The sequence below is a fragment of the Arvicola amphibius genome, chromosome 12 (genome assembly GCF_903992535.2).
Source record: "Arvicola amphibius chromosome 12, mArvAmp1.2, whole genome shotgun sequence".
NCBI classification, from domain to species: Eukaryota; Metazoa; Chordata; class Mammalia; order Rodentia; family Cricetidae; genus Arvicola; species Arvicola amphibius.
The window spans coordinates 135,363,671-135,378,978 of NC_052058.2; the positions used below are offsets into that span (position 1 = coordinate 135,363,671).

Consider the following 15,308-nt stretch of genomic DNA (forward strand, 5'->3'; position numbering starts at 1 on the left):
CAGGGATATGTATACCTTTCCTATTGAGTCTGTTTTCTAAGTGCATTCTGATTTAATAAAACTTTATTTTTATTTTTTTGGTTCTTCTAGGTTTCGTGGTCTTTGCAACATTTGTGGTCATTGTGGCCTTGATATTCATCTTTGTGGTGGGACCTCGACACGGACAGACAAACATTCTTGTGTATATAACCATCTGCTCTGTGATTGGAGCATTTTCTGTCTCCTGTGTGAAGGGTTTGGGCATCGCCATCAAAGAGTTGTTGGCCGGCAAGCCTGTTCTGCAGCACCCCCTGGCTTGGATCCTCCTGCTTAGCCTTGTGGTCTGTGTGAGCACACAGATTAATTATCTCAACCGGGCTCTGGACATTTTCAACACTTCCATTGTGACGCCGATATATTACGTGTTCTTTACAACTTCAGTTCTGACTTGTTCAGCTATTCTTTTTAAAGAGTGGCAAGATATGCCTGCTGATGATGTTATTGGGACTTTGAGTGGCTTCTTCACAATCATCGTGGGGATATTTTTGTTGCATGCCTTTAAAGATGTCAGTTTTAGTCTAGCAAGTCTGCCTGTATCTTTTCGAAAAGATGAAAAAGCAATGAATGGCAATCTTTCTAGTATGTATGAAGTTCTTAATAATAATGAAGAAGACCTACCCTGTGGAATTGAACACACTAGTGAAAATATCTCCCGTAGAAATGGAAATCTGGCATCTTTTTAAGGATAAGATTGAAAAGTTAACCTATAATTCTGTTATAGTGATTTTTGAGTATCAGAATATATCTGAAAAAAAATTGTCCTCAAATAATGTTCTCTGAAGACAATCTTTTTAAATTAGTTTTCACTAATTTGGATCAAGAAAATTACTTTTCTTATATTCCAAGAATGGTAGCTCACTAAAATGACCTCAGCACATGGTTAATTTCTAATAACACTGTATTGTTGTAAAGCATTAAGTTTTTATCCATTCTCCAGAGCTCTAATGCACTAATGATAACGTTAAGCCTATAAAGATGTTTTATCTTTTCCATTGGTGATGAACATGAAAATGTACATTTGTGATCCCCATCCCATCAACCCCTCGCCATACTAAGGCTTTTGGATTATAAATATGATTCGTCACCCACACATTGGGTTTCCATGCGAGTTTGCCAGCCTCCTGTGGAAAACACCGCAATGCCGTCAGTCAGCACTGCGTCCGCAGCCGCCAGAGTTTCGTGTTGTGCTCACAGTGGACTGTAGCGTCCTTCAGCCCTCCTAACAGCTCTGGGATGCTGACGAAGACTCGTGCGGTCTCTTCAATTTAGAAACCCTTGCTTGGCTAAAATGACAAGTTGGAACAAAGTCCTTATTCTGATTCCAGATGCTTAGATTTAAATGTTTGTAAAATATGGTCTCTTTTATTTTACTTAAGAGTTTAAACCTTACACATTTTGGTTTTTTACAAGCTGTGAATAATGTTCATAGAAAAACGAGAACAAGTACAAAAACGCTAGGCCAATGTAAGGAGCACTCTCCAGCACCAGATGTGCCCACTTCTCAGTCATATATTGGACAGACAAACCACCCTCCCCTCCAGGCCTCCCCACTGACAGGAAGAACTGGAGTTTGGGCCTATGCTTTTTTCTGTTCCTGCCCATAACTGCATAGTGGCTTAGTACTGGTTTGTGAAATCCTCTTTGGGGGGTGGAGGTGGGATACCTTTGTTTCATTATTGCGTTTTGAGGAGCTCTTGCCTTCTTTCTCTGCTGCCACCCTGTCTAACTCTGTTTTGGCCATACTGGGTGTCAGTCACAAGACCCAGTATATTCTACACAAATGTTCTAACACTGAGCTACATTTCCAGCCTTTCTATGTAATTTCAATCCCAGAGCTAATAGTTTTTCCCTCCACAGATATCCTGTATGTCTGTTTATGTACTGTATCTATGTCTTATTTTGCACATGTAAAAAAGCCAATGTTCATTCCCTTGGGGATGAAGAGTTTCCTCATTGGGAATGAGTGTGTTGTACGTAAAATACTTTATACGTACATAATCTTGTACACAAGCATTTTATTTGGGCTGACCCTTGGTAATATAGTCATTGACTTTATTTGGGCTATCACTTAGTAACACAGTCGTTGACTTTTACAATCCACACTTCATAGGGTGAGTACAGATGCCATCACAACTTCATATCAAATATTTTAGGTAACTTTTTGATATCAGGCTTGTTAAAGATGTAACTCAGGTTTACAGTACAGCAGAATAGTACTTGTGTTTTATTTTCTATGTAAAATAAAGCTCAAAGCTTTTGGACTTTGGTGTTTCCCAGCCCAATGATGTTGTTACGTTCCTTGTTCCTTAAGTTGTCCTTGAACTCCTGGGCTCCAGTGATCCTCATCCCTCAGCTTTGCAAGCAGCTGCCGGGATGTCAGTTCCCATCACTGTACCCAATTCTCGATTTCTATTCCGAAGTAGAGCCAAACTGGGTTCTTGGTTTTCACTTGGCAGGTCCCATGGACCAACTCAAGCTGATTGAGATAGTTCCCCCCACAATTGAGAAGCAACATTTAGGGTTGTTAGGAATGGGCTCAAATTCTTCCCAGTCCCTTTCTTGCAGTGTCCACTGTCCCATGCCAACCCCGACCCCCCAAACTGTCGGCCTTGAAAATGGGAGCACATACGTTAGTCCTGGTGATCCTCTCCGTCCTGTATGGACAACGCAGCTGCTGCCTTCCACCTCACTGATTGTCATTTCATCCCTGCCTAGCCCCGGATGTAAAGGTAAATGTGTGCTAGTTGTTTCTGAACTACGTCATGACCTCGTCCTGCAGACACTGATCTGAACCCACACTGTGAAATGTCCTGCCACCCCAGTGAACAAACACAAACAGATTACATTAACTTTTATTTCTCTAATCTGTAAAAGTCATATCTTACAAATCAGACTGACATTACTAGATTTGGTGGAAGCAGAGGAAACAATTTCACTCTTTTGGCAGGGAGCAATGACTTAGAAAAGATTTCCTAAAAGACAATCATAAAAATCCCTAAACAAAGCAGCTACTCATTAAGTTTAGTCGAAATTGGTAGGGAATATTTTTTTAAATACAATTAGTTGGCGTTATGCTTCTTACAGGCTAATTCAGTATTTTATAACTAGCTACTGGAACATTCAACATAAAAATACCTGTTAAGACCATCATAGTAATGGTAAAAACTGGCAACCAGTATTCTCATACTTCCCAGTTCCAAAGGCATATACAAGTTTTAGTTTAGAAAAATAAGTTTTATAAAGTTAAACTTTCAGATCAAAAAGCACCCCCATAAGTAGGTTCAAAATAGCCCCTAAAAATGTCAATATAATTAACATAAAGACAAACATGCCGTCAGTTACAGGATACTGTGAACTTAGCCCTTAGCTGCTGGCTAGGGACTGGTGGATGGGCGGCTGGAAGCAGCGTACGTGTTCCACAGGCGTGCTCTCCCCATCACCAGACTTCAAGTACTTGTCCAGGATAGTGATGATCTCATCGTTGAGAATCTGGAACTTACGGATCCTCTCCACCATCTTCTTCAATGGCTATAATTAGACCAGACACTTAGATTTACTGCGCTTTACGATGCAAGGACTCTCCTACAGAAAAATACATGACCCCTACCATATTTAAATATCACCACTGGACTAACAAATAGATTTCCAATTTAAATCGCCTCTTTGTAATTTTGATACTGTTACGTCTAGACCTGTAAAACTTGAGGCATGTTCATCTATTCAGCATGAAGAATAGTGAGTTCAAGGCCAACCTGGGGGTACATGGTGAGTTCCAGGTCATGCTGGGTGACCCTTTTCTCCAAAGTCCAAAAGCAAAGAAGAACATTAACATGAAAAAAATGTTTAGTATGTAAAGAATGTATGTAATGAAATATGAATTGTATATTTCCAGTTCAACAATACTGTGGAGAAGATGCTTTGGCTGAGTTCCTAAGTCTGGATAAAGGTCACAGACACACAGAACTTGAAAGCATTGCTGGCTCTGCCCACATAGGAGGTGAAGATGAGAAGGGTAGACCAGGATGAAGAGATAGCCTGGTCTATCCTTGGAGACTTCACAAGAAGCTCTGATAACACCGGGTGGTAATGACTGGCAGTGAACAGCAAATCTTCAAAGACATTTAAATCAGGTGAAACGAAATACAAGCTCGCAAGCAGGCCATGTTACACAGGCTATGTCTTAAATGGCCTTCAGAGATTCCAAGTTTAAATATTCCAGTTTAAATATTCCTGCCAAGATTTTAACCAAATTACAATGAGAAAAATGTTTAAAAGTAAAAATCCCAGCCAACTTAACCTGAAATGAGTTATTTCCACAAAAACGGAGGAAGAAAATACTTGGGCTATATCCCAGAGGGCCAAGGAAATGGCAGTACGGGAGCTAGCACAACCCTTCAGAAATGCCCACACAACTGCTGTGGGTATTCTCTCGATGAAGAGCGCCTGGATTCGTCCAGGCGAACCCAATCCAGTCATCTGGGCGGAAAAGCAAAGGTGGGTGATCCCTGTGGCCTGAAACTGCCCCGTGGAAGCCATGTGAGGAAATGAGCTGACAGCAGGAAACGAACTGAATTCAGCCCGTGACCCAAGGAGACGGAAAACACATTCATCCTTCAGGGCTGCCTGGGAAAACACATGCCATTTAGCTCTGTTGAGGCGAAGCAGGGCAATCAGCTGAATGATGCTGACATTTAAAAGTGAGCTAATCAATGGTGGTATTTCTGTCCTTAGGCCTATTTTGTTGACTAGTCCTGGGAGCGACCAAAAAAACTAATAAAAACAAGTCAGTCACATGGAAAGCAGAAGAAAAGTCTAGCAGGAATGTTCTAGAAGAGATGAAAGAAGGCATTTGAGAACATAATGGCTGACTTATTTTCTACAATTTGACTGTGGGGAACTTCATAAGATGACAGAAAGTTAATAAAGGCAGTTTCAAAAGCACGTGATTTGGAAGCCAGAAGGCTAGAGCAGTATGCCAACAATCTGAAAATACAGTCTCTACGGTACGATAAAAAGTAGATCTAATAAGAAAAAAGAAATAGAATCTATTTAAAAGTAAAAGCTTTCTGGATTTCTCTTTGTTTAAATTGCATTATGTTTAAATTCAAATTCTATGTTAGGATAAAAAAAGTTCTTTTCCAAGACAAACGTATCAAAGATTCTGTCCACGTACCACATTTTTGATAATCTCATCTTTGCCGTCATGTTTCTGGACTTTGAGAAGATGGTAGCAGAAATCCAACACTGCAAAGCGGCGCTGCTGTCCAAGCAGTACAATGATCATACAGCCAGCCCAGTGGAGCCCATCTCCAAAACACTGCCTGTGAGCACCAAGCAACCGACAGAATGAACAGAGAGGCAGACTCACGGATCTGTCTCCAGAGAGCAAGGGCAGACGATATTAACTCCTTTGTCTACACAGATTCTCAGACAGGAGAATGATGAGGACAAGCAGTTTTCCAAGTTTCGATAAATGCTAGTTTGGTAGGTCACAGACCTATGAAGAATGACTTTATGAACCTGCTACCCGGAAGCAGGAATGCTCAAGTTTTGCCTCCAGTTGCTCTGGATAATTCCAGTATACTTATACTCAGTCCTCTTTTGGCATCAAGAAAGGAACCCCCTTCTCATTGGCACTGAACCAGTGCGATGTCTGTGCACTTGCTAAAAGCTACAAAGCTTCTGATGATGGTAACATCAGTGCTGACTGCACGCATGCTCTTTCATCAGCCACCCCTCCCCCGCCAGTTCTGCCTCCCCTGGAACTGCCCTGTCAGAGTCACAGAGCGCACACTTACTCCACTGTGAACTCGTGTGTCCCCACGGGAATGCAGTACACAAACTGCATGGCACTCCACAGCCTGTGAAACTCCACGCACTCATCCACATGCATGACCCCATTGCTGGGCAGAGGCCCACGCCAGATGGGATCATCCAGAAAGGTCCGGATCCGTGTCAGGATGACCTCAAACATGGATAGACCACAGCAAAGTCGCTCCTTGGTCAGTAAGTCCCCTTCTCTTGCGATTGCAATTTGCTGCAAAAAGTAAATGGAATATTACAACCCATGATAGAGTATGGGGGGGGGGGCGACAAACAAACCACCCTCAGGTCTGTTTTTGACATAGATAGAAAATGCTAAGTGGGCAAAAAAGAGGGCCTGTGGAAGCAATCATCAATAAACTGTTGCAATTATTGCACCAATAAAGATTAAAATAGCTGAGTCAAGAAGAATGCAAAGCAACTTTGGCTCCAGGTCATAAGGCAATTTCCAAAGATATTTCTAGTTAATCAGAAGCTAGCAATGCCACTAAATGTAGAGCCCCCCTAACCCCCCCCCCAAAAAAACCCAAATGTGGTTCAAATGACAGCGTTGCCAACAACAGGTTAAGTATGCCAGACCTAGGGTAAACTTTATTCTAGTATCTTGCCTTTTATTACAACTTCTAAGGCAAAACCCTATTCAAAAAGGTTTGTTCAGTGGGACAGTGGTGTTGCACACCATTAATCCCAGCAGGAGGCAGGGGAGGCAGCCTCTGCCTCGTCTACAGAACAAGTTTCAGGACAGCCAGAGCTACACAGAGAAACCCTGCCTCAAAAAACAAAAACAAAACCAAACCGTTTTTTGTTCTCGAAAGGGTAACCAATGACAAAGGTAGCATCTTTTGCGAACAACTACCTTTGTTCCTGAGATAGGTGCTTAAGTCCTTTCTACATAACCATCTCGAATCCTAGCTGCTTCCAACCCCTCCCTGGTCTGATGTGGGTTTCCACCCTTTGAGCAGTCCCTAGCAACCACAGCATGCCTTACCTGTGGGGTTCCCAGCCTTTCAATCAGTGGGACAAGATGCAGAGGCGCATACTTGGATTCTAGTCTTTTCATTTTGGCATCGACTCTCTCTCCCTCTGTGTTGGAAAATAATTTATTATGCTCTGTCCTTATGTAAGATGAAGTAATTGCAAAAGTTTAAATTTTTAAAAGAAACCTGAAGATTTAGTTAGCGCCACAGATGTAGTTTTTCTCTTTAGAAAGAGTGTATCGTATTATATTAAAATATACAATATATTAAAATAGCTCATTTGCGAGTTTAATTCAAGCTAAGATTTACTTGTGCATGTATCCACTTGGAATCTGCTTTCAACTTGAACTACTGTAATTCTTTTCATGTAATTATCAGCCAACGAATGGGGAAGCATGAAAGAGTTCATATTTAATAATACGCAGTTTTCAAAACTCATGGGAAATTATAAATGTGATCTAAAGCAGAAAAGTACAATGAACCTCTGTACTCATCATGCCACTACCAACCTTTTTATATTATTTTATTTATTATGCTGTCCTTTTTTATTACCTCCACTTCCCTGTTTCTGGGCTATTCTGAAACAAATCCTAGGCATCATTATAGTCATAAATACTTCAGCTAATGAATACTAACCAGGTTAGACACTCCCCACAGGGACACCCTGGCTGTGACAGGTACCCACATAACTGCACACTGGCCTTCTGCTCTGGCTGCACCGCGCAGTGTGAACTCTGGTTCCTGATGCAGACTCACCTTTCACGTGTACTCGAGGCAAGATATTCTGGAACGGGGCTGCATGCAACAGGTCACACACTTCCTCTAAAGACTAAAGCCGATAAGAGAGAGTTATCCCAGGGAGGGGCTCACATAGTGGAAAAGATTACAAAGGTCTGGTGCAGAGAACTTACATTTTCCCACTTAGTATAAAATAAATAACATAGTCTGGCCAAAGAGTTCCCTTCCCTGGAATAGTGCTAATGTCCCATTGGGCTACTTCTCTGCCCCACAGGAAAACACAGGGTTTCTCTGTGTAACCCTGGCTGTCCTAGAACACACTCTGTAGAGCAGCCTGGCCTCGAACTCAGAGATCCTCCTGCCTTGATCCCTTGAATAGTGGTAATGTTCCATTGAGCTACTTCTCTGCCCCATAGGAAAAACACTTATTTACTTGTTTGTTTGTTTATGGTCCCAGGGTTTTCTCTGTGTAACCCTGGCTGCCCTGGAACACACTCTGTAGACTAGCCTGGCCTCGAACTCAGAGATCCTCCTGCCTCCAAGTGTTGGGGTTAAAGGCGTGTGCCACCACTGCCCATCCTTGAAAACCACTCTTGAAACAAAGAAACACATTATATTCTTGTTTCCCAAATGTAAGGAATCAATAAACAGCCATGAAAAAATGATGATATGGCCGGGAGGTGGTGTTGCACACTTTTAATCCCAGCACTCGGGAGGCAGAGGTAGGTGGATCTCTGTGAGTTTGAGGCCAGCCTGTTCTACAGAGAGAGTTCCAAGACAGCCAGGGCTACACAGAGAAACCCTGTCTCAAAAAAACGAAAAGAAAAAGCTATTTTGCAACACCGATATCCTTACCAAAGAGCTCCCAAAGAAAACAATCCTTCGTCCCCAGCAGTGAGCAACCTTGACCACCGTGGGGGAAGGGGCTGGGCTGGGAACTCACCAGGCTTTGCTCGATGAGCAGGCAGAAGAGGACAGCGTTGCCCACCTCCCGCAGGTTCTGGAAGCACACTGTCTTCAGCTCTGCATACTCCACAATGTCCTTCAGCTGGTGGTGGAAGAACTCCAGGATGCCTGTGGCAGCAGAGGCGAGCGTTGGGGTTTCAGGATCAGCACCAGTCCTTCTAATCAATATGGCTAACTTCAGCTAACCTGAGCAAAAGTGGACAGGCTACTAAGAGCCCAAGCTACCCTGAGAACAAAGTTGGATGTAACACACTTCAAACCACTCAAGACACAGGTCAGCCCTCGATGTCTTCTCAAGAATCCACCCTCCTGCCCACGTCAGAGAGTCCATGCCTCCTGTTCCTGCTAGCCCCCATTCGTCAGTACTACCATCTAGCTACCCAGCATAGTGAAGACCCTCAACTAGCATGAGCAAAACTCAGTGACGGTAACTACTGATCTGTGTCCTACCAAGACTTATCCGATCCATTGGCTGTCCCTTCGGCATTTAAATTCCAGCCGTAGTTTTAATGCCTTGACATTATTTTTTATCTGCTTCCTATCAGTGAACTGAAACAGGACTCTTCTAAGCCAGGGCCAACTGTATCTGAGGGCTCAGCCACAGTAGCAGGCTGGTATCATGTGTGGGCTGAGGTCCATTCACAAGACTATAGACCGGAGGAGCACACGGGCGGCAGTATGAAGCATACCTCTACTGGTGTATGGTGTTTTCAGACAGCTAGATTATCGTGATCGAATGCACAGATTCCTCTCTTGATAATGGCATTACTAGGAAGTGAGGTAAGATGGGGCCTGTTTAGAAGTGGGTCGCTGGGAGCATGTCCATGGGGGCTACATTTTGCCCTGGACTCTTCTATATTCCCTTTCTCTGCTTCCTTTGCCAGAAGGCAAACAGCGTCTTCTTCAGTATGACCCTGCCACCGTGATGCTCTGCCTCAAAGCACAGAGCTAAGATCTCTCATGTCCTGAGTTACGTTTCAGAGGTATCTGGTCACAGCGATACTAAAGTAACTAAGTGATGCCACCTTTGGAGAGAATGCTATCAGGTAAGAGATTGTAAAAGGCACTCTTGAGTGACGGCTTCCAAGAGTCCAGCTTAACCCTAAAGCAACGCTGACATCATTATGGCTATTTATTTGGATGTCCTCACACCAGCCTGCAAGTCATGCAGGTTGACCCAGAAGTACACAAACAAGGACTTTGGGTGAAGTTCTTGCATCCTATGAGTCAGATAGGGCAGAATGTTTTCCAGACCAACAAGACTATCAAATGGCTAAGAGGCCAGGGAAGGGAAACAGGGAGCAGGGCCCAGTGGCCGCTTTGAATGCTTTTCCCCATTAAGGCTACTAGGGCAACAGGACCTTGCAGTCACCACCCAGACACAGAGGAAGCAAGATGAGAATGCCTCACTGAGAAAAGGTACCAAGCCACGTGGCTAAACATAGACAAGGATTATGAGTTAATTTAAGTTGTAAGAGGTAGTAATAAGCCTGAGCTAATAGGCCAAACAGTTTATAATTAATATAAGCCTCTGTGTGTTTCTTTGGAACTGAAGGCTACAGGACTGGCTGGGACTGAAACTCCCGTCAACAGGACCCAGTAATTTCAATACCACAATATCAAAAATCCTTGCTGGCTGACAAGCTGAGTCCTTCAGCTTCCTTAACTGGAAACTTTAATCCCAAAGTCACTTCCTGCACACTTGCCTGCCGCCTACTTGTAAAGTGTATTTGTTTCTTCGACTCTAAACAGGCAAATTCCCCTTATCTGCCGGGAAGGACACCTCTGACTTTTCTCCGTAGCTTCCACCTTGATTCCCTCCTTTCCAGGGCTGTACTCATGTGGGGTACTCCGGGCACCCTTGCTCACCAGGAGAGCCATACTCATGGCGGGGAAGGCGGCAGATCTTGGGCATCACCTCCATCAGGGTTTTCACGTACTGCAGGATCGTGCCTTGCAGCTACAAGACACAAAGGCCGTGTTAGCCATCAGCATCCATTCTCACGGACGGCTTCTCACGGACGGCTGGGGTGACTCCTGCCTCAGTCTCGTGAGAAGCAGGCAGTACAGTGGCATAGCCCTATATCCAGAAGAACCTATCTCTTTAGATAGGAAAAATGCCTGGAGCTAAGTTGAAGCATTTGTCTGTCAGAGATTGAGCCCAGACGGCAAGACGCCCCTGCCCCACGGTTGGCTGTGTCTAACTCATGGAATCCATGCTACAGGAAAAGCACGCCCGCAGAGAAACTCACCAGGCTCTTGACGACCTTCAGCAGCTCTTCCATGACCACCGCGATGCCCTGGTAGCCGAGCAGCCGGCAGATGACCTGGAAGTGAGGAGGCCCCACGAAGTTCCGGTAGCTGCCGTAAATACTGGAGTAGGCTAGGTTCAGAGCCTGGGGAAGAGACAGCAAAGCTTTCAACACACGGCTGGCATCTGGAGATGCGCTCAACACACACACATCTTAGATGAAGAGAACCCGCGACTTCCCTATGACATGTACGGCCCTTATCCACTTGGTATGGACCTTTTTTGAGATCAGACTATAAGCAGAGACGCTAATGGGATGGTGGAGGGTGGTTTCTCAGGGAGGCAGAAGGTATGTTGGAGCTGATGTGAGCACAGCATTGGGATAACAGCCCCTCTATCCCCGTATTACGACATGGGTGCCAGGGATCTGAACTCGGATCCTCGTGTTTACGCAGGAAGCATGCTCACCGACTGAGCCACTTCCCAGATCGTCTTTTTAACTTTTTAAAATTAATGTATAGTTTGCATCTGCTGTGTGTCTGATTTCAACTCCAGATTTAAATTTCATGTACGTTTATCTGTGGCTCAAGACATGGTCTATCCTGGTAAACTCCCATGGCATTTGGAAGATACATCCTGCGCTGTGTAGTGCCGAGGTCCAGTCCTTCATGGCTGCTGGTTTCAACAGATCTCCCATCTACTGAGAGACGAGCTGAAGTTATAGTGTACGACGTGTGGAAGGGTCTCATTTCTTCTTTAAAAGTCAGTTTTGGTTTCTATACAGAAGTTCTCACTGGCATAGAAACATGACAGGTTTGTTTTACATATCTTTCCTACTCAGTGTTTTTTGCTCTGAAGTCTGGCTTAGCTTATATTAATAAGCCACTCCTGCTTTGTGTGCTGATTAATACTTATATCATAGACCTTTTTATCCTTACCTTTACCTTCTGATATCATTAATAGAAACCAAGTCACGTTGAGCAGAGTTGAGCTAAGGATTTTTGTTTGTTTGTATCAAATCCAGGACCTCATACACACTAGGCACACATCTCCCGCAGGCTATACACTGCTCGAATTGTCTTTTAATCTATTCTGCCAATCTTTATCTTTTACAAGCATCACATTTACACACTGATAGTGTGTGGCACAAGCCTATTGTTCTCTTAATTTTTTAGTCTTTGTTCCCTATTCTTCTGTTTCATTCTTCCTGCATTGCAGTGGAATATTCATAAGTTCTCAGAATTCCATTTTGATTCACTTCTAAGTATTACAGAGTGTATGGTTTCATATAGATCAGTGGTTCTCAACCTGGGGGTAGTGACCCCTTAGGGGAGGGGGCTGTCGAATGACCGGGGTCGCCGAAGACCATCAGAAAACACAGATATTTACATCAAGACTCATATCATATCATAATTACGGTTATGAAGTAGCAATGGAATAATTATATGGTTGGGGTTACCACAACATGAGGAACTGTCTTAAAGGGTCACACCACTGGGAAGGTTGAGAATCACTGATGTAGATAACTTGCTAAGTCTACCGTTGGCGACATTCAGCTTTTGGTCCTTCTGTCCCCTCCCCCTTTATTACTGATAAGCATGTCCTGAGCATCCAACGAGAACCTCATCACGACAAGGATTTCAGTGTGCAGGGAAGGGAACAGCACATCTGAAAAGGGGCCTGTATGCATCTCCTCGGAACTCACTCATTAAAATAGTCGTGTTCCTGGTTGATAAGGTTTTCTAGATCTAGGGGCCATGACCATGCTTCTTAGGTCACTTTTCTTTTTGGCAGGTTTTGGCAGTCAGAGCTGGTCACATAGCTAGTGTACCTCCCAGTCCCAGAGAAGCCCTAGATGTGAGGATTTGGCTTCTCCTCCCTGGGCACACTTGACACATCTGCTTAGCCTCTTTAGGAAGACTCACCTCCATGTGTTATGTCTTTTGTCTGGGTGCACCCTGCTTGAGTATTACATTGCAGTCCTAAGGGTAATTTTGGGATCCCCTCTGTATGCTGTGAATATGTTTTATTACCATTGGTTAATAAAGAAGCTGCTTCGGCCTATGACAGGGCAGAATAAAGCCAGGCAGGAAGTCCAAACAGATATACAGAGAGACAGTAGGCAGAGTCCAAGAGATGCCTTGTAGCTGCTGGAGGAAGACACAGGGTCCTTCTCGGTAGGCCACAGCCTCATGGCGATACAGAGATTAATAGAAATGGGTTAATTTAAGATATAAGGGCTAGTTAGGAATACACCTAAGCCAATGGCTAAGCAGTGTTATAATTAATGTAGTTTCTGTGTGATCATTTCTGTCTGGGTGGCCAGGAAAAGAGTGAGCAGTCTCCGTCTACATAATGGCGACAATGTGGGCCAACTATATCCAAGTAAAACCTGAGAGAGCTTGGGAAGGAATTCTAGACACAACAGAGTTAAGCATGGCTTCTTGGGAGCAGCATTTTCTTTTTTTTTTTTTCCTTTTTTCTTTCTTTTTTTTTTTTTTTTTTGCTAGAGGCAAGCTGAGGCATGATTCCTTTAACAGAAGGCTTGACTCAGCGTTAGCAGTAAAAACTGTGCGGCCCCTTTAAGAGCTGGCTTCTTGGTTCATGTTGGTCCCTGTTATGGAGCACTTAAATGAGGTCTCTCAGTAGTGTGTTACAAATTACTTAATGGTGGGAATGCGGATCAATCCTTCACTGACTGCTGTGGTGTCTGGGAAGTTAAGAGTCCCAGAGTGCACATGATCCCCACAGCCCCACTCCTCCAGAAGGGTGGCTAACACCAGTTTTTGAAAGAATGAAGACAGCCCCCTTCTCTGCACACATTTCAATGCTATGCTTGCTTTGCACGCTAATGATGCACGTGGAAGACACCTTCTAGCTAAAACATTGCCCGGAGACTGCAAAGCACAGTGTGATCAACAGAGGCTCCCAGTATGCAAAGAAAGCCTGCTACCAAGGTGAAGACAGTTCTGTTGGACACCAGACACTTTTTAGTACAGTCAGTGAGGACTTAAAACCACTGCAACGGACGGGTGCGATGATAGCTCAGTGGGTAAAGACATCACCGGCGGGCCTGATGACTTGGATGATCCCCAGGATCCAATGGCAGACAGTAAGAACTGACTTCACGAGTTGTCTTCTGCTCTCCATGTGCATGCCCCCTTGCTCCCCAAGATAATCAACAACTCCAAATTCTAAGCAAATATAATTTCTCAATGTAATTTTCTTCATGCATGTAACTGGCAGTCTCCAATGTCTGAGGACCAGGAAGAAACCACACCACTATTTTGTCCTATCTAAAACAACCCCATGAGTCTTTCTTGTTATCGTCTGTGGTAGTCTGAGTGAGAACGACCCCCAGAGGCTCAGGCTCATATCTGGATGTGTAGTCATGAGGGAGTGGCACTATTTGGGAAGGATTAGGAGGTGTGGCCTTGTTGGGGTTGATGTGTCACTGGGGGTGGGCTGTGAGGTTTCAAAAGCCCAGGCCAGGCTCAGTGTCTTTCTCAGTCTACAAAGCAGGGTGTAGCTCTTAGCTACTGCTCCAGCACCATGCCCATCTGCTGCATGCCCCCTGGCATGATGATAACGGACTAAGCCTCTGAAATGGTAAACAGTCCCCAATTAAATGTCTTTTAAAAGACTTGCCTGGGTCATGGTGTCTCTTCACAGCAACAGAACAATGACTAAGACAATACCCTTTAAGTAATAGTTTTACTTTGCTGTATTTTTTTAATGTTGATGCTTTTTATAATTTACTATTCATATTATCAGTGAATTGTGTTTATACACACACACACACACACACACACACACACACTATTTTCTCCCTTGGTTTCATTTTATAGTCAAGTGTTCCCTTTTTTTAACCTCCTTCTTCATTAATAACGTTTTGGCTTTATATTACTAGTTATAAAGAAGCATTCTTATGGTTTCATAGTTATTTAATGTATTTCTTTTTATTTCATGTGCATTTGTGTTTTCCTGCATGTATATGTCTGTGTGAAGGTGTCAAATACCCTGAAAGTAGAGCTACAAGCAGTTATGAACTGCAACATGGGTGCTGGGAATTGAACCCGGGTCCTCTGGAAGAGCAGTCGTGTTGCTCCAGCCCATCTCTCCAGTCCATGGTTTTATAATTTTATTCCCTTCTCATATACAACTAATTTTATTTTTTTAATTTCTCATTATTGAGAAACGCTTTCTTGATCTTTTTTTTACTTTTTTTTTTTTAAAAAAATTACTTTTTCCCCTTCTCATCTATGACATTGCTCTTTTTCTCTTCATTTTCCTCTTATTTAACCTGTTTCTCCTCTATTTATTCTCCTTTTCCTGCCTCTTTTATCTCATTCAGACTTCACAATACATTCTACAGCAGTTTTGCCATTTTCGTTTTACAAGCATTGGTATTAATGGGCTGTAATAGACTTTAAGTGTATCTCTATTCTTTACGGTTTGATGATGTTGGTGTTTTCTTCCTCCTGGGCAGTATGTGGAGTTGAACCTTTGCCTTA

At 43.5% G+C, this 15,308-nt stretch overlaps 2 protein-coding genes across 12 annotated transcripts in view; one reads left to right on the forward strand and one right to left on the reverse strand.

The window, feature by feature from the left end:
- The window catches only part of Nipa2 (NIPA magnesium transporter 2), a 29,087-nt gene extending 26,787 nt beyond the window's left edge, over positions 1 to 2,300 (forward strand). For all 11 annotated transcript variants that reach the window (XM_038314095.2, XM_038314093.2, XM_038314101.2 and 8 more), the window contains one exon: positions 91 to 2,300. In XM_038314095.2, coding sequence (XP_038170023.1) covers positions 91 to 722 — 632 coding nt within the window. In that variant the 3' untranslated portion in view covers positions 723 to 2,300. The remainder of the gene's footprint in view (positions 1 to 90) is intronic.
- Positions 2,301 to 2,879: 579 nt separating this feature from the next.
- Positions 2,880 to 15,308, reverse strand: part of Cyfip1 (cytoplasmic FMR1 interacting protein 1) — an 83,824-nt gene continuing 71,395 nt past the window's right edge. The window contains exons 24-31 of the mRNA XM_042056073.1: positions 10,796 to 10,939; positions 10,413 to 10,503; positions 8,521 to 8,651; positions 7,596 to 7,668; positions 6,851 to 6,945; positions 5,838 to 6,076; positions 5,213 to 5,360; positions 2,880 to 3,567 (exon numbers count right to left, since the gene is read on the reverse strand). Of these exons, the coding sequence (XP_041912007.1) occupies positions 3,403 to 3,567; positions 5,213 to 5,360; positions 5,838 to 6,076; positions 6,851 to 6,945; positions 7,596 to 7,668; positions 8,521 to 8,651; positions 10,413 to 10,503; positions 10,796 to 10,939 (1,086 nt within the window). The 3' untranslated portion in view covers positions 2,880 to 3,402. The remainder of the gene's footprint in view (positions 3,568 to 5,212; positions 5,361 to 5,837; positions 6,077 to 6,850; positions 6,946 to 7,595; positions 7,669 to 8,520; positions 8,652 to 10,412; positions 10,504 to 10,795; positions 10,940 to 15,308) is intronic.